The 23,401-nt window shown below is 46.0% G+C and overlaps 5 protein-coding genes and 1 long non-coding RNA gene across 6 annotated transcripts in view; 2 read left to right on the top strand and 4 right to left on the bottom strand.

Moving 5' to 3' along the window:
- Positions 1-887: 887 nt before the first annotated feature.
- Positions 888-1,727, bottom strand: LOC127319763 (putative F-box protein At4g38870). The gene is made up of 2 exons (XM_051349742.1): positions 1,059-1,727; positions 888-902 (listed from the first exon to the last, which is right to left on the bottom strand). The coding sequence occupies exons 1-2, from the start codon at positions 1,725-1,727 to the stop codon at positions 888-890; spliced, it is 684 nt and encodes a 227-aa protein (XP_051205702.1).
- Positions 1,728-2,933: 1,206 nt separating this feature from the next.
- LOC127319742 (E3 ubiquitin-protein ligase RSL1) lies at positions 2,934-6,301 on the top strand. Its single transcript, XM_051349710.2, has 4 exons — positions 2,934-3,136; positions 3,445-4,270; positions 4,816-5,564; positions 5,756-6,301. Exons 2-4 carry the CDS (start codon positions 3,869-3,871, stop codon positions 6,150-6,152), a joined length of 1,548 nt encoding a protein of 515 aa, XP_051205670.1. The 5' UTR covers positions 2,934-3,136; positions 3,445-3,868; the 3' UTR covers positions 6,153-6,301.
- Positions 6,302-6,548: 247 nt separating this feature from the next.
- LOC127319743 (ras-related protein Rab5A) lies at positions 6,549-10,460 on the bottom strand. Its single transcript, XM_051349711.2, has 7 exons — positions 10,212-10,460; positions 9,843-9,920; positions 9,577-9,744; positions 7,767-7,815; positions 7,500-7,573; positions 6,984-7,077; positions 6,549-6,868 (listed from the first exon to the last, which is right to left on the bottom strand). Exons 1-7 carry the CDS (start codon positions 10,257-10,259, stop codon positions 6,759-6,761), a joined length of 621 nt encoding a protein of 206 aa, XP_051205671.1. The 5' UTR covers positions 10,260-10,460; the 3' UTR covers positions 6,549-6,758.
- Positions 10,461-12,266: 1,806 nt separating this feature from the next.
- The window catches only part of LOC139831188 (uncharacterized), a 108,005-nt gene continuing 96,870 nt past the window's right edge, over positions 12,267-23,401 (bottom strand). The window contains exon 3 of the long non-coding RNA XR_011745851.1: positions 12,267-12,375. This is a non-coding gene — a long non-coding RNA (uncharacterized lncRNA). The remainder of the gene's footprint in view (positions 12,376-23,401) is intronic.
- Positions 12,692-17,026, top strand: LOC127319793 (uncharacterized). Its single transcript, XM_071819688.1, is given in 6 exon segments — positions 12,692-12,971; positions 13,422-16,058; positions 16,151-16,220; positions 16,301-16,605; positions 16,607-16,703; positions 16,784-17,026. Coding segments are annotated over 5 exon segments (822 nt in total). The 5' UTR covers positions 12,692-12,971; positions 13,422-15,852; the 3' UTR covers positions 16,928-17,026.
- On the bottom strand, positions 16,940-22,270 carry LOC127319792 (uncharacterized). The gene is made up of 7 exons (XM_051349773.2): positions 22,053-22,270; positions 21,762-21,943; positions 20,641-20,767; positions 20,362-20,553; positions 19,578-19,652; positions 17,591-18,878; positions 16,940-17,477 (listed from the first exon to the last, which is right to left on the bottom strand). Exons 1-6 carry the CDS (start codon positions 22,206-22,208, stop codon positions 18,054-18,056), a joined length of 1,557 nt encoding a protein of 518 aa, XP_051205733.2. The 5' UTR covers positions 22,209-22,270; the 3' UTR covers positions 16,940-17,477; positions 17,591-18,053.

Raw genomic sequence — 23,401 nt, 5'->3', positions numbered from 1 at the left:
ATAAAATAACCATAGGCGTGTGTTCCTATTTAGTCATGCGTGCTCGCAATAAGAAACTTGCACGACATCTTTTGTCCTACCGGCCCGTTGCAGTGGGGCATCAAGGGAAACTACTGGTAATTAATATACTCCTTTTAATAAAGTACCGGAGCAAAGCATTAACACTCCGTGAACACACGTGATCCTCACATCATAGCCATCCCCTCCGGTTGTCCCAATTATTGTCACTTTGAGGCCTCGGGTTCCGGACAACGATATGTGTATACAACTTGCAGATATGATAAAAAATAATAATTATCCTCATGAATCAATAACATGTTCAGATCTGAGATCATGGCACTCGAGCCCAAAGTGACAAGCATTAATCATAACAAGTTATAACAATGTCAAGAATACTAACAACGAATACTAGGCACTATGCCCATAACAATCTTATAGCTATTACATGAACAATCTCATCCAATCCCTACCACCCCTACAGCCTACAGCGGGGAATTACTCACACATGGATGGGGGAATCATGGATGGTTGATGGAGAGGCGTCGGTGATGGCGATGGCGATGATCTCCTCCAATTCCCCGTCCCGGCAGGGTGCCAGAACGGAGTTTCTGGTTCCCGGATTGGGGTTTCTGGTGGCGGCGGAGCAGCGGAACTCTTTTTGGAAAAACGTCGAACCCCCCCTCGGTTTTTTAGGGTCAGAGGCTTAATATAGTCGGGAGGAGAGATCGAGGGGGTGGCCGAGGCGGCCAGACCACCCCTAGGCGCGGCCAATCCTAGCCCACGCCTAGGGCAGGTGTGGGCCCCTCGTGGCCCCCCTCCGTCTCGTCTTCTGGCTCCGTGAGTCTTCAGGTGAAATATGAACTTTGCGCTATTTTCCGGGAATTTTCCTAAAAGTTGGATTTCTGCACAAAAACGAGACACCAGAGCAATTCTGCTGAAAACAGCGTTAGTCCGTGTTAGTTGCGTTCAAAACACACAAATTAGAGGGCAAATAACAGCAAAAGTGTTCGGGAAAGTAGATACGTTTTGGACGTATCAGCGGTTCGTTCGGCTATCACGTGGTACGGCGGCGTCACTTCGATGTCGCGCCAGTGCTCGTCTCTCCCGATGGCGAACACCTCCAGCCCTGGTATGTAGCGGTAATCATGGGCGGAATATCTAGACCGGTAGAAGAAGCAGGCAACCTTGTATGTATCGGAGCGAGGGTCGTGCCCCAGACCGAGCGCCAGGTTGAAACCCATGGTCAAATTACTGAAAGACGAAGGAACTCCACGCGTGCTCGGGGGCAGTTTAAGGACGCGTCGTGTGGCCGGGTTGAGCACGTGCACCAGTCCGCTGTCCGTCGGCACCAGCACGAGGCCGTCGCAGTGCGAGAGCGTGTGCCGCCTCGGCTCCTCCACTGTTGGGAAGGAGTGCATGGCCTCAACGAGGGTCGCCTGGGAGTCGCCCTGCTGGATCTCCCATCGGTATAAGCCATGGGTGGTGATAGTGAGAGGAACGCCCCTGCCGCTGCTGCTCTTGGTCTGCGGTGCGATGAGCACGCACGCCTCATGGGGACTGTCGTACTCATGCTGGAAACACCGGTCGGCGGTGATGTGCCAGGCCTTGCAGATGCAGGCGAACCGCATCAGCGGCTTGATGTCGAGGAGAAGCAGGATCTTGAAGACGATGTCATGAGGCACGTGCCACGTCGTCTCCCGAGCCGAAGTCTCGCCGGCCGGCGGCATTCCTTCTTTGTTCAAAGAAGCGGTCACGCAAGGTCACCGCCTTAGCAATGAACCTGAACAGCTCCGTCCCCATCCGAAACCGGCGACGGAGCCACCGCTCGGGATAGATGGGATCCTCAATGAAGTAGTTGCGCATGAGCCGCTGGTCGGCATCGATCCTCTCTCGGCGAAGCTTCACCGTGCCGAGTACCGAGCCGCCACGCTTCGGACGTTTGTTGTTGCGCTCGTGCAACACAAGAACCATGGCGATGTCTTCTTCTTCCTCCATGTCAAACTCCTCATCCGACGTCGTGTAGTCAAAAGAGCTTGAACTCTTGCTTAAGGACATCTATACAAAACATAATTCTACCATTAACAAACTAGCACAAAAAAGTAGATCAAAATAACACAATCAAATTGAGAAAATGATCAAGAAACTACCTTCGGCCTCCTGTCGAACACCGGTTGTGCGTCGATGGGAGGCGGGCTCGACGATGGTGCCCATGCGCGTCGAAGGCCGGACGGAGGAGCTGCAGGCCGATAGGATATTAGCGGCGTCGAGGGGAGGCGGGCGAGGCCGGCGGCGACGGGTTGGCGGACGGCGGCGCGAGGCGGAGCCGGTCAATCCCCGGTCGATTCCGGCCGCACTTGGCCGCGCGGGGGCTCGCGGACGGCAGATCGACGCCACCCTAGCTCGGGCGGCCCCACATACCGCTGTAGAAGGGCGTGGCGCGCCGGAATCCGGCCGGAATCGTGCCGCCGGGCGGTGGACTGCTACGGTCGCGACAACGCGTTTCCGGCCATCTCTCCTTGCGGGGCAGTCCGACGAGGTGCGGCGGGGCGAGGCGGGCTACGGGGACACGTCGGCGGGCGGCGGGGGAGCTACGGATGGCCGAATTTAGGTCGAGTCGTCGATGGCGGCGCGGCGGTCGGGCGTGTGGCCGGCCGGTTGGTTTTACACCACCTCTCCAAGTGGTGTATATTTGCACCACTTGGGCCAAATATACAACACTGGTATAAAATTAGACCACGCCCCGTCACCACATTTTTTACACCTATACCATCCGATGGGAATCATTTTTTGGACCCAAGTGGTGTATATGACAGGTTTTTTACACCTACACCATATGATGGGATGCTCTAATCAAAGTGTAAAAATGAAATAAATGGAGGCAATAATTCGACACACACGGTCTGTAATGAGAAGGAATAATTAGGGTTCTTGCTTTAACTGCACTCCACCTCATTCTCTCTCTCTCTCCGAATCGATTCTTCCACCGCTGCCACACGGAAGGCACCTCCACCTTCCCCGTTCCCCACCGACGAGAGGGAAAGCTTCCATCTTTGTCCCCATTCACCCGCCGCAGCTTCTCATCCCTCTCGTGTCGGCCACGATGACGCCGCACTCCATGTGACCCCGTCCCCCGCAGGTGATTTTCTCTCCCCTTGTTTTCCGAGCTGAAATTCGAGGACTGTTGACTGATTGCCGGTTCTGGGAGTGTGATTTATCCCCGATTTTTTTCTTGGAAATTCCTCTTTCTTTGTGGTGCACGGGAGAGAGGGGGAATATCTCTTGCTGTCAGCGACTTTTTTGCTCTTAATTTTGGAGCTCGAAGCTGCAGCCTTTGACCAACTGCTCGAAATCTTTTAGATCTGTCCGGCCGAGTTCACCCAAAGTCGATGATGGAGCTACACTTTCTAATTTCTGGTCATGGTTCGTGGTATTTTTGTCTTGCAGATTCAGCGACTGGAGCTCGTGGCGGCCAATTTTGCTCGCGAGGCTGGAATTATCGAGTGGCGCATATATGAGTAATTGGAGGTTCGTGGAGAGCTCCGGCATCTGGGTGAATTTGGTCGCCGTCCCCGCCAATTTCGCCATCGCGGCAGTGGAATTCGCGGTGTGGAGCTCCGCCTGGTGCCTCCTGGCCGTTTTTGCCCCCAGTTTCTGATTCCCCAATCCGTGGGGTCGATAAGATGAGGATTGCCAAAATTGGGGAAGAAATGACCTTCTGACTGATTTTTGCCTCCTGGCCGTTTTTGCCCCCAGTTTCTGATTCCCCAATCCGTGGGGTCGATTGGATGAGTATTGCCAAAATTGGGCAAGAAATGACCTTCTAACTGATTTTTGAGTGAGGGGCATTTCGACTGGATTGGATTCCAAGATGGAGGAGAGGCAGTCTGCCAGTGACGGGTTCGCCGACAATCCGAGAGGAGAGGACGACTTCAGGAGCTGCTGCGGGGACGAGGAGGAGTGGGAGGACACGGAGGAGTCCTTCACGGCCGGCATCACCGACGAGGAGCTTAACGAGACCTCGGTCCGCCTATTCTTCAAGGGCGTGTCGTCGAGCTCGGACGACGCCGAGGGGAAGAAGCTGTCTGGGATTGGCGTGGTGATGGAGAGGGCACCAGGGGTGCCTGTTCTCAGGGTGCAGAAGAAGCTCGACTTCTTTGTGGACGAGCTGGTGGCTGAGCACCTGGCACTGATGGATGGCCTGTCTGTTGCGTTGCAGAATGGCATAACGAAGATCTTCGCCTTCACCAATTCGGAGAAGTTGTACTTTCAGGTAAGAGTTTCTGATTCTTGCAGTATAATTGAATACATTGAGATAATTCGTTTCAGTCAGCTCACTGACTGATATGATCTTTGTTCAGTCTTTGTTAATCAGAATAAAAGAGTCACTTAATTGATCTTAAAAAATCACTTAACTCTTCAGTTTAATAAAAATGACTATCATGGTTGCTTTCTTGAGGTGTGATGACACTTCACAGGATGATTTGTATCATCCTTGGAAATCCACAATTCCGATGAATGACCTTTTCCCCTTGTGGCTATTCCAAATTAGTCAATAATAGGTGTATACATAGCCGTTAGATTGTTATATCAAGTCAGAAATATGGAAAATCTTGTATGAATTATAATGTGAGGAACAGAGTGCTAAAAAGTGAAAAGGCAGTGAATGTGCATGCAGTGCCCTATTTAAGGTAGTCTGTACAGAAGCTATATAGTTCATTCTATTCCGCGGCGCTATTTTAGTTTGGATAATTAACTACCCGTTCTTCATATTTTGATAAACTCAACAAGTCTTTATTTTCTTATTTTTCACAACAGATAGCAGAAGCTGAAATTCTCGAAGACCAGCTTTTAGTAGCTTTAGGACACAGGATTCTGGAACTGGTCGATAAGCTGGAAGACTTCGATCTAATACTGCTTCCTAGCTTCGAACTCGAGAGGCCCTTGAAGTTGGCCAAAGAAGCAATAGGCGTCATGTATGTATCTCCCTACGAGGTCGTCACCTGCCCAATATGCTGCGAGGAAAGACGGGGTTCCCAGATGATCAAGGTGGGCTGTTCCCACACATTCTGCTACAGCTGCTTGATAGCCTATGTCGAGGAAAAGCTGCACGCGTCAAAGCTGCCTATAAGATGCCCGCAATTAAGGTGTAAATATCACATTTCAGCTGGTGAGTGTAAATCGTTCCTGCCAGTTAGCAGCTACGAATCCCTGGAGAGGGCTTTTGCAATGGCTGGCACGTCGGTGATGGAAAGATTTTATTGCCCCTTTCCGAACTGTTCGGTTTTATTAGACCTTAGCCAGCACTTCTCGAGGGCAAGCTCGTCTAGTCAGTCGGATCTCAACTGCATCGAGTGCCCAGAATGCCATGGGGATATCTGTATCAACTGTGGAGTGCCGTGGCACATCATGATGGGCTGCGATGAGTACCAGAGCCTGCCCCTTGAGGACAGAGACGCGGGAGACTTGTCTTTGCATCGGTTGGCACAGAACAATAGATGGAGGCGTTGCAACGGGTGTCGAAGCATGATCGAGCTCACGCAAGGCTGCTTCCATATGACTTGCTGGTATGCTTTCTGGTTGTATAAAAGCTTTTTGGTTGTTTCAGTTTAACCCTCAGATGCCCTGAGATTCATGAGGTTTCTAGACAAGTATGTGCAGAAGTCGAACTAAGTTCTGCTGTACCAGTCTACTTAATTCTGTAAGCAATTTTCTAGTTTTAACCTCCATGCTGAAGTCCTCTTTGCAACTTCGGCAGGTGTGGCCATGAGTTCTGCTACTCCTGTGGTGCGGAGTACAACCGCGGCGTGCAGACATGCCAGTGTGTCTTCTGGGACGAAGATAGCATCGCCGAGCCCTCGGCGGCACAGTCATGCCAGGCGTCCGAGATCTGGGCATGGGACACATTTGACTGCATGCCCACGGCCATCGAGGGCTACTCGGAGCAGGAGAGGGCGCAGCTGGCGCTTATCCAGCGGTTCCTCGCAGGTGGGTTCAGCCTTGGGGGTGACCACCACCCGAGTCAGAGTCAGTCACCGCCCCGATGCGCAGACTCATACGTTGTCGACACCATGAAGGACCTCCACCAGCTGCCATGGCTCGAGCGGTTCGTGTCGGTGATCAGCGACAGCTACAACGACGATTACATCCAGTGAATGAAGAATTTGAACATCATAGATAACATTAGAGAGAAAAGAATATGGCACATACTGATTTCCAGTCGGAATAATGTGTTCACATGAACCTGTCGAAAATTGACAAGGAAAAATTATATGCATCTATACCTTTGCTTGGCTTCCCTTTATTCATTCTCTTCTGGTATCTTTGGATCACCAAAGATGTTCTTTTTATTAAAAAAAATTGTCTTCTGTTACTTGACTAATGACTTTTGTGACAAATTGTGCTGAATAGAATCAGCAATTTTATTGTCACAAATTGCACAATTTCAATTCCAATAATTCTGTGGTTTGTTTCAAGCGCCAATTATATAACATATTAAACCAAAGCGTGAATATTCACTCTGGTCATTAAGAAACTTTTGAACATGGGAATGCACTGTAGTAACATATCTGAATATCTGCAGCAGAAACATTCTACTATTCACATTTACAGAACGAACATGACAAGAAACAAGGGCTAGAACTGTAGCAAGCAGGGATACACATTTTTCGCAATCATCATCATCATCTGCGGCGCATATACATTTTCTGTGGATTTCAAAGGCCGTTAGCTGTCCCTGGCAGCGGTCTCTTCAGGACATTTTACGACGAGCAGCACGATGAACTGCTCACCATCCTCTCAGTTGGTCTCTGCGAGAGGACCATCCCTGCCTGCGGGTTCTGGGACTGCTGTCCCTGGAGCAATCTCTTCGCTGAAATCGGATGTGCCAACAAAGTAGTGATTAGAAATTTGCAGGAGCAAGTAATGGACTTTCCTTCTTTTGGATGCAGACAACAGTAAAATGAATGACAGTATTTTATGCCCACCGATCTCGTAAAACACATCGTTCACATTGGCTGCTGTTTTAGCAGATGTTTCCATGAAGAAGAGTCCATTCTCTTGAGCATAAGTCTTTGCTTCCTGCACCGCAAGTAATTTACCCCTTAATAAACCGTTCAAATAACCCAATGACAGGAAACCAAAATGTTGTTCTCTCGCATGTAATGAAAAACTACGAGAACCAAACAAGCTGAAAATGATGCATGCATTTGTTTGCAGGTTTGTCGCTTATTAACTCCCAAATGATTAAACCAATCAGCATAATACTCCTCTTGCAATTCAAGCATAACATTTTTTTTTCAGTTGTGATATTTCATGTAAAGTAATGATTTTTTTCCTAAACATTGTTCTCTAGCTTCACGGAGAACACAGCTCCAAATATACATAAGAAACGGGCAATCTGCTACTGGTTTGGTAGTGCCATGTAAGAGAGAATTGTGAAAGTTACGATGTCAAGGCATGGAAACAATTAGAAGTGAGATTCAAGAAGCAGGGTTACATACTTCAACTGGCACCTGCCTTGCCTCTAACATATCAGCCTTGTTCCCAGCAAGAGCCATTACTGTGTTCGGATTTCCTGCATTGAAACAATCTAGATTTAGAAACTGTCATCTGCCAGCACATCTACACAAAAACACCCTCTCCAGGCACTAGCAGTGCTGTCCTTGCACTCACAAGATCAAATTTTCTGAGCAAACAATAGCCACATAAATACATATTTCCAAGTCTCAAATAAAGAAATTAGTACCATAAAGGCGTAAAATGATTACCTTGTGCTTGAAGTTCTTGAACCCATTTCTTTGCACGTGTAAAAGAGGCCTGTAAGGTAGAAAGATGATGTTATAAGTAACTAATATATATTCACCTACTTTTACATAATAGGTACACTATATGGATAAGGAGCAAATGAGAATGGCTTCAAACTTGCTTGTGGACTTGTGGAACAAATCAGGGTTGGTTTGAATTTTCACAGTTCAAATCAGTACGTAATTAAATTTGGATGTGGTGCAGGTCAAGTCGTGGTTCACCAGCTATGCATTGTGTGGGAGTACATATAACCTAAGATAACTAAGTATTGGTAGCAATATATAAGACCCTCATCAGGATTCCCTTGTAGTTGTCAAATAACAACCCACAAAAGACTATATAACTTTGCTAAAATCAAACAAACAAAGAAGCATCATCTTCTCTGCATTTAACTTGCTCACAAAATGCAGGCATGGAGTAACAAAGTGATTTGGAACTACACCTTACTTCAGTCTGAATTCTCGTTTAGCAAAGCAACTTGGCAACATATGCAAAAGTAGGGTTAAAACAGCACATCCCATGAGAGATCAGCGTGCTGGATCATACAACCGCTACAATGCCTATACCCTTATATAGCGATACATCCGTACTCACTAAAAAGTCAATTTAGAGTAAGAGGTCAGCAGGCAGATAGCACACAGGAAGGTGCTCAACTGTCAGAACTACTCTCTTCCAGATTACAGTTAAAGTTATATGCCAGCTCAGCAAAAATTATTATTGTGCTAATAAATTTAGTGTCAGTACATTTCAGTTGAAGATTCATATGTTCGTCAGGACAAACAAGCATAGCTCTGTCAAACAGGGCAGGGTAGTGGGTGCTAATGGTTGGATCAGAATTTGGCTCAGTCACAAGATGCAAGGGTTTGTTTGTTTAGGTTTGCTACAACATCATACTACAGTTCTGAATCTAAAGTATAGCAAGGCAACTTTGGCAACATACACAGAAGCAGCAGGTTAATGTAGCACGTCCCTTGAGAGATCAGTCTGTTGAATCGTACGGGCACTATGCATATACAGCAATAGATCCATACGAATCAGAAATCGCTATACAGTCCAACTTAGACAAAGCGGTCAGCAGGCAGAGACCGCACATAAAAGTGTGTAAGCTGTCAGAACTAGTGCAGGACTAATCTTCCAGAATACAGTTACATACAGTTATACGGCAGCAAAATGATAACTGTGCTTACAATTTTTGTATCATCACATTTGAGTTGCAGATTGATTCTTCGGATAAAGAAGCACGTATGGTCGTCAGGACAAACATGCATAGCTCTCTAGAAAATAGTGCATGGTAGTGGGTGCAAATGATAATGATTTGATCAAAATGTTTCATAAGTTTTATCATCTATGCTTTAAGTTGGGGGAGGAGGCAGGGGCTCTGTTAGCCCCTTTTGTTTAAAAAAAGACAACACTACGTTTAAACAAATATCACTCCACCAAGATATTATTGTTCGAAAGGAAAGTAAACAACAAGCCCACCAGGACATTTCCATTGAAAAGACGTACTAGGAGTGAGTGAAGAAGTACCAATCACAAGTAATTTCTGCAAATTATGGCCGTGGTTTCAATCCTACCGAGTCAGTATTTGCTACATACTCGGTTCCAAAGCAAAAGTCATTTAGACGCTGTAATTCAGACTCATGTGGTGTCATACTACCAGTTAACAAGCAATTCATACTAATCATGGCTGTGGTGTTGTACTGTCGAATAGAAATTTGCCACAAACTCATTTCTCAAGCAAGACATACACACGCTCCACTTGCTCATACTAACCGCGTTGGTGATGTCGTAGACGACGACAGCAGCAGCGGCGCCGCGGTAGTACATTGGCGCGAGGCTGTGGTAGCGCTCCTGCCCGGCCGTGTCCCAGATCTCGAACTTGACCGTCTCGTCGTTCACGGCCAGGGTCTGCGAGAAGAAGGCGGCGCCAATGGTCGACTCCTGCAGCCAAGCAAACAAACAGACGGGCAGAGTTAGTTAAGCACCACCAGCACACACAGATACATAAGCATGCGGGCAGACGAGGAGGGAAGGCTCACCTGGAACTCGACGAACTGGCCCTTGACGAACCGGAGCACCAGGCTGGACTTGCCGGTGCCGACATCACCGAGAAGGACCTGGTGAATCCGACAGAACGAGTGAAGAAATATATTATATGTCAGTATTGTATGGCAGAGAGAAACAAAGTAAATCCTCGCAGCACCCAAAAAAAAAAAAGATCAATTTGATGATCACAGCTAGTATTCCTAATCGAACGAGATGATAGGCGAGCATGAACGCACGGAGCGAGCCGCGACGAGATGAGCCTAAATCCGATGACCAGAAAGGTAACGCGTGCTCGTCCTGGCCGCCTGCATCCGGAGCCGAGAAACGGAACGGACGTAAAGCCAGGATCAGGGCGGGCTCACCAGCTTGGCGTTGCGGATCTTGCTGCCGGCGCCGGTGCTGGACGCCATCTGATCAGGCGGGTCTGAGGGGTTCAGATCGGGCGGAGCGATGGAGGGACGGAGGAGAGGACTGGCCGGCGGAGAGGGCGGATTCGGCAAAGAAATAAGAGTATCGAGGGGAAATCTAATCTTTTTGGCAGCTCGTGTTCGTGTTCTTGTTCCTGTTCTTGTTGCGTGGCGTGGCCGATGGGTTGACGTGTTGGATCCTTTCCCCTGCTTCCTTCCTCTGTTATTATTACTTCCGGGTTCCCTTCTCCCAGTCCGGCCCCTCTACTAGTGCGTAATTACAGTCCGATTAGGACACCAGTGCGGCCCTTCAACTTTTTAAGTTGCCACATGGCAAGCTTTGGTTTGGATGACCTCATTGTGTCGTACCGTATTAGTGTCCACCTACTAATCGAATATGATCCATGACAGAGTTAAAATAAATATTATACATCAAGGCTCCTTGATCCGGTGTATCAAGCCTAAATCTTGCATCTTGACATGCCAACATAACTACAATGAAGAAAACTAGATAAGACCGAATTTGCATGTGCTACAGTTAAAAAAATGCGGCCCCAACCGACCAACCTAATATGTGAAAAACAAGTATTTGAATGCAGAAAGGCAGCCATGCCTCGCAATAAAACCGGATCTAGAAAACACCTAGATGTGCCACCATCATTAGCTTCAACAACTGTTGAACAATCCAGAGCACCGAATGACGAACCGTAGGGCTGAAAGACGGTGTTCCGCAGGACCAGAACTCCACGAAAACATTTTACTTTCAGTTAAATTGTACTGTATTTATGAATATATGCATTATTAGAGGATGTAGATACCAGGATGTCTATCCTTTTCCTTTTGAAAACATACAAACCGGCACACCGCTGCACATGTTCTGGTTCTTGAGAATACACTGATTACTACATACTGAAACATGCGCTAAATCAAACATGATCATAGCGTAAAACTTTGGTAAAGTGTATTATACGATGGTTACCAACTTTTACTGATACCCACCAAGCAAAATAAGCTCCCTGGTCATCAATCGTTTCTTTTATCGGGCTTTGCACAATCAAGTGATCATGGTCACGTGGTCAACCCAACCCCGGTTTATCCTTGTAATTCTGGTCAAACTCAGGGTGCGCTGTGCAATATAGCATGGAAACACACACGTGGGATGACACAACACGCTCTTCATTTCATATAATAATTATTATTATTTCCCCCCTACTTTCTGCCGCTGAAAGAGACGAAAGGTTCAACTTTTGCACACCCTGCTTGAAACTTTCAGAAATGTAGCATGTCAGGTCAATCCGAACTTTCTATAATGATGTCTGCCTCATATGCAGTTTGGTTCCTCTGTCATCCATCTTGTGACAATTGTGACTTGATGTGGCGTCATTAGCAAAGTTAATTAATTAGCATGTCATGGTGGTGGTAGGGGCATGCATATGGCTCTCTAATTAAGTACTCCATTCCGATGAATAAGGGTTATACTTTTTTTCTGAAAAGACAAACTCTGAAAAGTTTGACGTAGTTTTTAGAATAAATTATTAATATTCACAATACAAAATCAATATCGTTAGATGCATCATGAAATATACTTTCATATGATATATATATCATATTGAAGTTATTAATAGTTTTCTATAAAAAATTATTCAAAGTTTATTTAGCTTAACTATATAAAAAAAGTTTTATCATTGCAACTAAGGGAGTATCTATCTATACTATTATATTGGAGTTGATCGTTTGTCACTCAACGCGTTTGATGGTCGTCATTGAAAGCATCCAGACCGTTTAATCTAATCTCCTATTTCTGCTTCGTCTGATCAAGTCACATCAAATATCGTGCACGCTCAAGTTAATTATACCTGAGGTTGGGTGGTTAGCAGGGTGGTTGTACCCCCAGCCCACCAGAGTTCAAACTCCAGGTTTGACATCTGTGTGTCTCATAAAGGCGAAATATTCATTCAGTGGGAGGCGACGTTCCCGTCGACAGTGAGGCGCCTGTGGGGCAATTTCAAGATCCAATCCGCCGGCTCAGTCTTCTGGAGGTGCTCATAGGGGTAGGGTGTGCGTGTGTGCGTTCATAGGGGTGAGTGTATGCGCGTGTATATGAGCGTCTGCGTTTGTACTATGTATCTAAAAAAAAGTTAATTATGGTACAGTATATCATCAATCACGACGTGGTGATCCTACTATCTCACGCAATCCGCGCTGAAGTTAATTACGGTATCTTCCACGCCGGAGGTAATTATGGTATGTATCGTCAATCACGCACTGGGCTATGGTCTGACAAAATCCTAAAGAGCTCTAAGCTCCCAGGGTTGCCAGCGCTTGTAGGCGATCCGCAAGTCTCTATCGTGGGCCCTACTGCAAGCAATTTGGGGATTGGCTGCTGGTTGACTGGAGGGTCGGTCGGCGGCGTCGATTTTTAGGTCGGTTTCAGTTTCAGAGATGGACATATGAACGCACCACATGGGCACGGCAGTAGCACAGCCCGCAGGCCGCTGCCATCCCACCGCTCTACGGATCTCCACCCTCTCTCCCTCTTCCGCGATGAGACATGCGGGGACGCGCCCGAGAGCGGATGACGCCGAAGCTATATGAGGCCACCACGGCCCTCCCCATGCGCCGCTCCGCTGGATGAGGACGTGCTGCAGCAGCGCTGGACGGGTCATCCGCTGCTAGAGCTAGGTCTCCCATCTCGACCCTGCCAAGATCGAGAAGGTGTGTGTTCGGTCTCCTCCACCTTTCTATCTCACACACCTAGAATTTGATCTTCGGGGATGAACCATGATCTCGAAAATTAGATCGTTATTCTCTCCCAAAGCAATCTCTGGGCACTTTTACCCTATTTCTATCGGACATGCCTCAGGTGTGCATTTTTCTTGTGTAACACCTTTTCTTTGATGGGTTGAGCTTCTGGTGCAAGCAGATAGCCAAATAAACGAACAATCATGTATATAAAGTATTTTGTAGTCTAATTGTAATTTTACCTTCTTACACTAAATGTAAGCTTTCTGCTGGAAATAAGATCAAGATTGTCCTCGCCAATATGTTGCTTTTTATGTCAAACCTAAAAATATCGAACACGATCCAGCTCTCCAGCTCTCCCCTATATTGTGATGCCTAGAGATAATTCAGGTTGTTCATGGTTAAGATGCAATTCATATGCAGTGGAGAATTTTGTGCTGTGCCAAGGTTGTCGACAGTTGACAAAGAGGATGCCAATTCTTCTGGTTTTAGAACCTGATTCAGAGGACGAAGAATTACAGGTATATGAGATTATCCAATATCTTTGATCCTTAGTCAAGTGTACTAGCTGCAATTTAACATGGTTTTATCTGGTTTAGAGGTCTTCCTATCAGAAAATTTGACTACACAATTGGTACTGCAGTACCAATTTTTTTTTTTTGCTATTCCATTTGTTTTACCTTATTTGTGAACACTCATGCATGATCATGGTATTATTTTCTCTTGGAAAATTTGAGTTTTTAAGTGGTCGGGGGGTATTTAGGAAGAGATACATTGTAGGCGTCCTTGAAACTGTAGGATGACATGTTTTTAGAAACAGAATTGTAAGGCTGGAAATTAATTAGTGAATTGCATATATTTGGAAACAGAGGAGGATACTCAAACTGAACATATTGATTTACTCGGAAGCTTTGGCGCAGCGGCACGCCGCGCCTGTGATGTTGTATCAATTTCTGTAAGATTCTTGTAGCACTACTGTTGAACTCTGTTGTTTGGAGAGTATCTACGTGTGAAAATAGATATCAAATCTCACTGTAATTTGCGGGTGGTCTCAAATAGTAGGAACTAACTAGAGGTTATAACCGGCTCCTACTATGTCTCTCCAGACAACAGGTTATATTGCTGTTCAACCTCCTGGTTCCAAAGTCACATCAGATCCAGAGAAAGAAAGATAAATAAGATCCTGCACCTGATGGCACCAAAAAAGGTGAGGAAATGGAACTTCAAAGAAACAGGTGAAGCAGATCTCCATTGAGAAACACATTCTGCTTAGATCATACATCTATTTAAGTCGCAAACTCTCTCAGTTTCTTCTCAGCAGAATCAGCTAGTGGGCAAGTCTAGGTTTGTCATAATATCAGGTTCACATCTCCTTATTTTTAAAATTCTCCATTTCCTTCAGCAACTGATATTTGTTGTTGGAGACTTGCAACCTGGGGCAGGCCATGCTATACCTTGCCAGCAATAGAAAGTTTTCCCGCTGATACACAGCATAGATGGCTCTTGCGGCTTCGATGTCTAAGTTCCAATGTGCTTCTTCTTCTTTGGTCTTAGGCCTAAGCTTGTCTTTGCGAAGCAAGAAGGCTACCCAGACTCTTCTCTATAGGTATGTATTTGTGAAAACTAATTTAGAAGCTAACAGAGCTACATATATTTATAGATAGAAAAAATAGAGAACTTATGAAGATTGAGTTGCAAGAATCCAATAAAAAAATCCATACAATAGTTAATAGAGATGAAACAAATAAGAAGGCAGGTATCTTGGCTCTCTTCCCATATATACTTCGTCTGCCCAATATAATAGAAACAGTAGCAAGCAAACATTCTTAAATATTTATTTAGTATAAGCTAGCAGGAGAAATAAGATACAATGCACAGGAACAATAAACTTCCCCTGGTTGGAGGTTGTTTTAGTCGTTATGAAGTTGTGTATACATGAAACATAACCATTTTATAACTGACACGATACATATCTCAAATAATGAAAGAAAACTGGCCAATTAAATCTCTGCTCACAAGTAGTGGCTATGGTAAAAGTTCAGATTCCAGGTACTTCCTGAGGAAACTAATGCCAATGTATGGACCATATTTCTCTTCGGTGAAACAACATTTCAAACCGTCAGAAAAGTGTTTAAACACATCAATATATACCTAACATATTTCGTGCCGGAACTCATCATTGGAGACCGTTCCTCTGTCCTTTGGAAGAGCCAGAAAAAATGGTTGGATATTGTCACCCACTTGAATTCAAGTAGCTATCGGCCTCCCATTTTTGGTAAATTCCGAGAAATGACCTAAACCAACGGCATTATCATTAAACAGGGTACATCCAACCAGAGAGAAGAGCACCACTCAATGTTGCTCTGCTGCTGGAGAAACTCACTTTTCAATCTAGCAAAACTAAAACTCAAATATGAGCGAGACCTACATTTTGCGGAAACAAAAAAAACACTTTCTGCGATTACTGTGAGCATGTTTTGTAGGATTCTAAGCATTACTTCTTATAGACATAGAGGAAACTGGCAGCCAACCAGCCGGAAGCGGGCGCCTGAACCCTGCCGTCCGATACGATCGGCATCGCTCCTTGCCGTCCAGGCCACCATGCCGCAGCTGTGCGGCGACCTCGCTCTTGGCGTCATCGTGCACCACGCCGCCTCAGCCCGTTTTTTTAACCGATGGCAATTCTTGTCATTATAACAAAACTGAAAAGGTGTGTTGAGGTGCTCAACGCGTTGGAACGATCTGGTCAGTTGATCTGATATCGAACGACTCAAATTTAATGTATCCGCAACATGTTTGCTCTTTTAATAGTAGTATAGATTATATAGTAGAGATATATGTCGGTTTCTAAAATATGTATATTAAGTGCTACTTGTGTTTTGACCCCGGCGACCTTTTTTCCTGGCTCCGCCCCTACTCCCGACGTGGCACTCATGTACAAGCCATGGCGCGACACGTTCCCCGACGCCTCTCCAGCTCGATCGCTATAAAGATACCAGGCGACGAAGCGTCTCATCACACAGCAAAGAGCTCAGCATCGCCAACGTCCGAAGCAACCAAGTACACTCTTCGAATCCTATCCAGCTTTTGGTTTGCACACTTCTGTTGATCTATCCAGTTTCTGTTCGTATCTTTTGAGCCTGCTGCATCAGCTTGCGAAGAATGGCTTCTCGACAGGATCAGGCTAGCTACCGCGACGGGGAGGCCAAGGCCCGCGCCGAGGTGAGTTTCCTACGCGCTCCCACCTTGTCGACATGCCAAATTTTCAGGCACTTACGATGGTTTCGCGTCGTACATTGCAGGAGAAGACGGGGCACGTGATGGGCTCGGCGCAGGAGAAGGCGCGGGATGCCAAGGACACGGTGTCCGACGCCGCAGGCCACGCCATGGATAGAAGCGGCGACGCCAAGGAGGCGACCAAGGAGAAGGCGTACGAGGCCAAGGACGTGGCCTCCGACGCCACGGGCCGCGCCATGGACAAGGGCCGCGGCGCGGCGGAGGCGACCAAGGAGAAGGGCTGCGAGGCCAAGGACAAGGCGGCGGGGACAGAGGCGGCCAAGCAGAAGGCGTCCGGCGCCGCGCAGTACACCGTGGACACCGCCCATGGACACGAAGCAGACTGCCGAGGTCGCCAAGCAGTACGCCATGGACACCGCTGTGGACAAGACCGGCCAACCTCCTCGCACAGGTACATTATTGCTTTCTGCTCGTATAGTCGTAGTGTTTATTGAATCTTTGTAGAAACACGCTCTTACTGATTCCTTTTGTGCAGATACTGTCTGTAGGCAGGGGAGACGGTGAAGGGCGCGGCGGTGGGGGCGAAGGATGTGGTGATGAACACGATGGGAATTGGCGGCGACACCAACGTCCCCGCTAAGGACACCAGCACTACCAAGCCTGAGAGCGGGGCTTATATCACAGATATATAGCAGTAAAAGATCTAGATAGCAGATAATCATTACCAGGATAGTACTGGATAACAAGTCTACAACATTCTAAAAAGGATTGTTTTCTACAAGTTGACATCATTCTAACAAGGCTTGTCCCACACAAGGCTATCCTGGTAATGATCTAGATAGCAGATAATCAATCATTACCAGGATAGTACTGCTGGATAACAAGTCAACAGCACTCTAACAAGGATTGTTTCCTCTAACAAGTTGACACCATTGTAACAAGGATAGTTTCCCTCACAGTACATCATTTCCTCCTCTTAGAGGGAGGTGAATCAGACTCATCAGCCTCATCACTGTCATCGTGACTCTCATCACCATCAGCCTCATCACTGTCATCGTGACTCTCATCATCTCCAGCGTCATCACTGTCATCGTGACTCTCATCACCATCAGCCTCATCACTGTCATCGTGACTCTCATCATCTCCAGCGTCATCACCATCAACATCATCTCCATCGCCGTCTCCATCAGCATCATCTCCAGAACTCTCTTCAGAAGAGTCTCCAATTGCATCTTGATCAGTCTAAAACACAAGATTGAATCATAATATGCACATGGACAAAAAAATACATAAACATATGGAACTTTAATTCTTCATAATGTAGTAGTGGCTATAAGCTCCCACTTTGCACTTACATCAGATTGGCTGAAGACAAAAGGCACCTCTGTTTGATCAAGCCAAGAGTGTGTCTCAAATCCTTGCTCAATAGATATGCACAGTGGAATCACATGATGATTGTCTTTTCTAATTTTCTTTCTAATAGACCAGTCAAGCCCACAAACTAATAGATCATGAATGCAGGGCAGCAATACAGTTTCAGCATCATTGACTAAAAGGACACCATATTCGATGTCACCCATATAGTCGTTGGCCCTTAGAAAAGTTGTTCCAGGTGGTTCTAGACTGAGATGCTTCCTCCATAAACTAGCCGCCATGTCGTCAAGTACCCACACATCAATACTGGAGCTTGGCCAACCAATCAGACGCTGTTCAATTGGAAGATCAATGTTGTCAGGATTCCAACTGTACACAGCAGCAAGCTTCCCTTTCATAGTTAGAAGCTGAAACACTGTTAGTTCTTCATCAACCTCTGGAATATCAATAAGCTGAAACTTCTGTCTTGGTATCAAAGAACAATACACTGTGAGTATGATGACCCCCGTCATACCAGCACAACCAGTGCTCAAACTTGACAGCTGCCATAGAAAAACCATAGCTGAGACGATCTGCCAAACAAGTTGATAACGGTGTAGTGCCTGAACCAATTTCATCAATGTGGGGGACTACTTTGTGTGTCTTGTTGTTCAGCGAATAGATGTTGAAGGCAGCTGTAGATCTATAAAGAATCTTAAACTCCCTGTTGTTGGCTTCTCCAGTGGCAAAGAAGGCACAGATTGTTTTACCATCAGCCAACTTGATATCCCCAAGCTCCGGGAGACGCCCCCACCGACGGATAAACGGATTATAGACCACCAATCTGGTGCCCATCGATATCAGCAGCATTCCTTCACAGGAGTCATGAATATAATAAGCCTGATTAGCACGACTCAGTTCCATTTCAGTACGGTCATCATCATCTTCATGATAAGTGTCAGCTCCATCGGCAAGAAATATCTCACTAGAACGAAGGATGCAATGACCATGGGGAGTCTCATTAAGACCATAAATGTCAGTGAAGCAGGCCAAAGAGCCATTGACATCTAAAGATGGATCCGCATAGCTCCGAAAAAGAAACATTTGATTGGGCGATTGGAGGGCCATGTCCCTGTAGCTAGCAACAAAATCTGGCGTCCGGATGATACGTCGCCACACAGGTGATAAAAACTGACATTTGTACACATCTGAGGCATCAAGACGCAGAAATACTGCAGACCAAGTTTCTGAGTTTAACTCCGGGACGCCCGCGGCGGTTTTGTCCACTGCCTAGTTATTGCAGTTAAAAGAAGTCAGATTATATAACTGTATCACATTATTATTTTATAATTGCAGTTAAAAAAGTATGATTATATGACCAAGCAGGGATAACGCTACTGAGTATCACATTATCCCTATGCAGCATGCTTGTGTATGACCAAGCAGTTAAAAAAGTATGGTTCAACCTAAGATTCATACTACATACATCAATGATTTGCAATTAAGGAGTATTTTGCTGACAAGACAAACTCATATAAATTACCCTTAAATGGTCGGTGCCACTCTTATTATTTAGGGGACTGAAACACCATAGGAGAAATGCCTATGGTGCCACTCAGATTACATAAGTTCAGGTCACTCTATATCTATCAGAAATGGAGCATACAAGATTGGTCGCAACGGAAAAAATAGTGTTTACAAGGTAGCAGCATCAGTATCGAAAGCATATCCTACTAGCACACGACAAAACCACAGATAGAATAGCTCAGTGTCGAGGAGACGAGGAGGGTTAGATCATCGTTGGCTCACAATTCCACAAACTACAGCGCTAGATTGCTGCAAGCGAAGTAGAACAATCTGCTGATCCCAGACTCAACTAAAACTAACAGCCAGCATACTAAAATATCTAGACGAAAACTAATATGAATCCCACACGCGCGCCGCACCAACGGGGAGAGGAACAGGATAAATAGATGGGCAAATTTCTACCTCGGAGGCGCTGCTGTGGACGAGCTTCTGCCTCTTGATGTCCCGCATGGGGTTCGCCAGCTTCTTCTCCGTCGACTGCGAGAACCAAACACAAACAAAACCACATCGTCAGAACAGCGAGGTAAGGGACAACGGACAAGGCAGAGCGAAAGGTATTGCGCTTCTGGGCGACAAGGCAGAAACCTATTATATTACTTCCAGTGAGTAACAAGCCGTTCCCAGGTGAAAGGGGATATGAAGCATTCAAAAAACTTTCCACTGTGAGATTTGCATTTCTCCTAGATTCCCTTTTCGTGTGCACTGAAATAGAATGAGTAGAGGATATACTGTAGCGCTCTTTTTGACTAACTCATGCAGCTTAGAGTCTGACACGGATGATTATGGAAACCTGTATTACTACATCGCGCAAGCTGGAAATATTAGTGCTAGTGACAGTTATACTGGTTTTGTGTTGAAAAGGGAAGGAGAATTTGTTGAGAAGGGAAGGACAATTTGTTGAACAGAGTGCAAACCTTTTCAAGTATGATATGTTGTATAACCCAGTTTCTAGTAGCAAAACAATTTAATGGATTCCAGAAGAAATAAATTGCACTGGCCGACCCAGCTTGACCATTCTTGTGAAAAAAGAAATTTTGTGCAGAGCAGCCTTGCCCATTCAATACTAACACACATAAATGCATGAAGTGTATGTAGCAACAAATAAAAACTGTTCGGTCAACAAGTTTCCATAATAAATTCGTCAATAATTGAATATGATTTGTGAACTGTTAGAAGTTTAACTGACCGTGTCTTCTCCAACAGCATCAACTTCGTCATCTCTTCCAGTATCTGAAGAACCTTCTACCAACGATGCAACAGTTTTGCTGTAAACATTTAAAGGAGTACCCTGAAGTGACTTAACAAATGCCGGCTTTAACTTCTCAGGACATAGACCTACTATCCTCTCTGCAAGCATAAAAGATGCTGGAAGAGAATCCTGGAAAATCATGTTTAAAAGGATTAGTGAAGATGATAAGAATTAATGAATTATATAATAATGCTCACAATGTGTTAGATATATTACTTTCTTTTCCTTTTTAAGATACCGAAGGAGGCAGGATGCCAGAGCTGGATGGACAGGCTCACTCTCTTTAATTACAACCATCATTATTTTCTCCATAGAGGTGATGACGTTTTCTTGATGTGATGAGCTGAAATAAATAAATCAAGCAAATGAATGAGACAGAGAAAAAATGCAGTTAACAAAAATAGAAGAAATGAACAACATAAAACAAAGACATGTCACACAAGAGAGGTAGCATGCACAAGAAAACACACACGCACACACAAACAATAAGATCCATGAAATAGCAATCTGTTATGACTTACCAAGTTCCTAATTCAAAATCAATTTCAATTCATAAAAACATACTGAGATGTTGTATCAACCTAAATTGCAGCAATTCAAATAATCATGTGTACTTTGCACATTTATTATATTGGAGACAAAATGATAGCAAGTTCAGAACCAATAAATAGATAGCAACAACAGAAATAACAAATATTTGATATGGCTTCTCATCTTGTTTATGACGTGGCCTGAACTGGACCTAAGTAATGTTCAGGAGCTAAAATAAAGGTGAAATAGGATGAAAATTCGGAAATCCTGGGTAAAGGATCTAGCGACTAATTTTATAACAAAAACACAAGTTATTGACACGGATATAAAAAAGTTGCTACACGAGAATAGTGAAGGATTAAATATGAATGTTTTCAGTGTTAGGGCCAGTGTGACCAATGAGTTGGCGATTTAAGTCACTGATACATTATAACCAAAGCCAAAACTGAAACATCATAATAGCCATATGGGTACATCGTGTTCCGCATAAAAGTAGTACAGTGTACACTACATCTATAATCATGTCATGTGCGTGATGCAGTCAATCCTAGTGATCTCTCGAAGTCGAGACCAAAACTATGGTGTATCCTCTCCCTAATCAATTTGCCATCACCCATACAACTTTCAAAGTAAAGCCGACAACTAGGTTATATCCCCTCCCTATTCATTTGACATCATCCATATTATTTCAAAGTAAAGAAAACAACTACATTACCTCTTCTCCTTAATCCCTTTGGCATCTCCCATACTCAAATTATATAGAAACTATTGAAATCAAAAGATAAACAGAGAAATACATTCCATACCTTACGGTGCTCAAGAAATGGTCAAACGTTTGCAGTATCAGGTCATCGTAATCAAGATCCAACATGAGGACACAGGACTGCACCTTTGCGACGGTTTCGAGTATCGAAACCCTCTTTGCAAACAAGGGGCCTTCCGTATCATCCAACTTAGCAAAAGACTGCACAACTACTGTAAACACATCCTGGAGCCAGGTAAATACGAAGCGTAAGTACATCTAGACAACACCGTTTCATCAAACAAAGAAGAAGAAGAAGAAGAAGAAGAAGAAGAAGAAGAAGAAGAAGACTCACCCTCATCACATCATCCCCATAGGGGGGCTCTGGCGCGGTGATCCTGGTAACCTTAGTTAAGCAACAGGCAACAGCGACCTTAACGCCCTGGGAAGAGTTGTTTAGTAGCTGACTGCCAACCAAAGCATCCATGGTGGGCTTGAGTGCCTCGGTCATGGTGTCGGACGGGGACTGATCCACCCTGGACAACCAGATTTGTGCTTCCTGCGAAAACGAAACAGCAATTGTTAGTTTCTAAGCCAGACAAATAGCCAGCCTTTACCGTAGCCCCAGGTTAGATGAGTAACCAGCTAGGGCTAGGGTAGACCACGGAGAGTACATATCCAATCTAGAGCTAAACCCCCTATAGCACGGGTAACTCCCAAACTGGAGAACGGGCTTGTGGATGTGCGCGTCGGTTCTATGAAGGGGGCGGGAGATAATAACGGCAGCAAAAGCAAGTGGTGGATTCGAACTCGCTGGGGGCGCCGGCCGCTCACCTCGATTAGGCCTGGGGAGCAACTCCTCGCTGGTGGCCGGGAGCGAGCCGAGGCGGGCGCCGATGTCGCGCAGCCGCTGCTCGACCTCCACCTGCGCGACCCCCGTCGCCATCAGGGAGGGCTCCACCTCGCGCGCCGCCCCTCTCGGGCAACGGCGGAGAGATCTACTCGGCCGGCGGGAGGTGGTTAGGGTTTGGGGAGGGGTTAGCCGAGCGCAGGAACGAAAGCCTGGCTGTGGTGGGGGAGGGAAGTTTTGGACGCTTCTGGGTTGGGGCGGCGGGAGGAGCCTTTGTAGGACGAGACGGAAACCCTATATGCCTTTAGCGTCGAATGGAGGCAAAAAAAAAAAAACTCAATCGCCGGGGCCTTCTTCTTCTTCGACGACGCGCCGTCGGTGCCAGGCTCTGTCTTCGGTGTGACGAGGCTCAAATGGCCGTGGGGTGGTGACGGAACGTGGCGGTCGGAGTTAAGGATGAGGTCGTCGCTGGGCCTCCTACGCGGTGTCTCCTTCATCTCCACCTTGACGCGAGAGAACAGTGTCGTCGGCGGCGTGGAGCTGGGTGTGGACGACAGGCGGGGTCCTGACGAAGAGGAGGACGAGCCGGTGCCCATCCTCTTGGGCATCCACGACGCACCGAAGCGCCAGGAAACATGCGGGGGGCACGATGGCATCGTCAGGCGCGGCTGGTTACCGGCGGCGATGTGCTCCAGGACGTAGGTGAGGGTACCGGCGGCAAAAGTTCAGTAGGCAAAAGTTCTCTGTATTTTTATCACCAAATCTTGGTCTCTTCCTTTGTACTGTAATACGGGTAGGCTACAAACGAACTCTACAATCGAGCTGAATTCCTCCAAGGAATGGGCTGCCTACAC

Source organism: Lolium perenne, chromosome 5 (assembly GCF_019359855.2).
Source record: "Lolium perenne isolate Kyuss_39 chromosome 5, Kyuss_2.0, whole genome shotgun sequence".
In the NCBI taxonomy this organism is placed as follows: Eukaryota; Viridiplantae; Streptophyta; class Magnoliopsida; order Poales; family Poaceae; genus Lolium; species Lolium perenne.
This window is presented reverse-complemented; position numbering and strand designations above follow the sequence as displayed.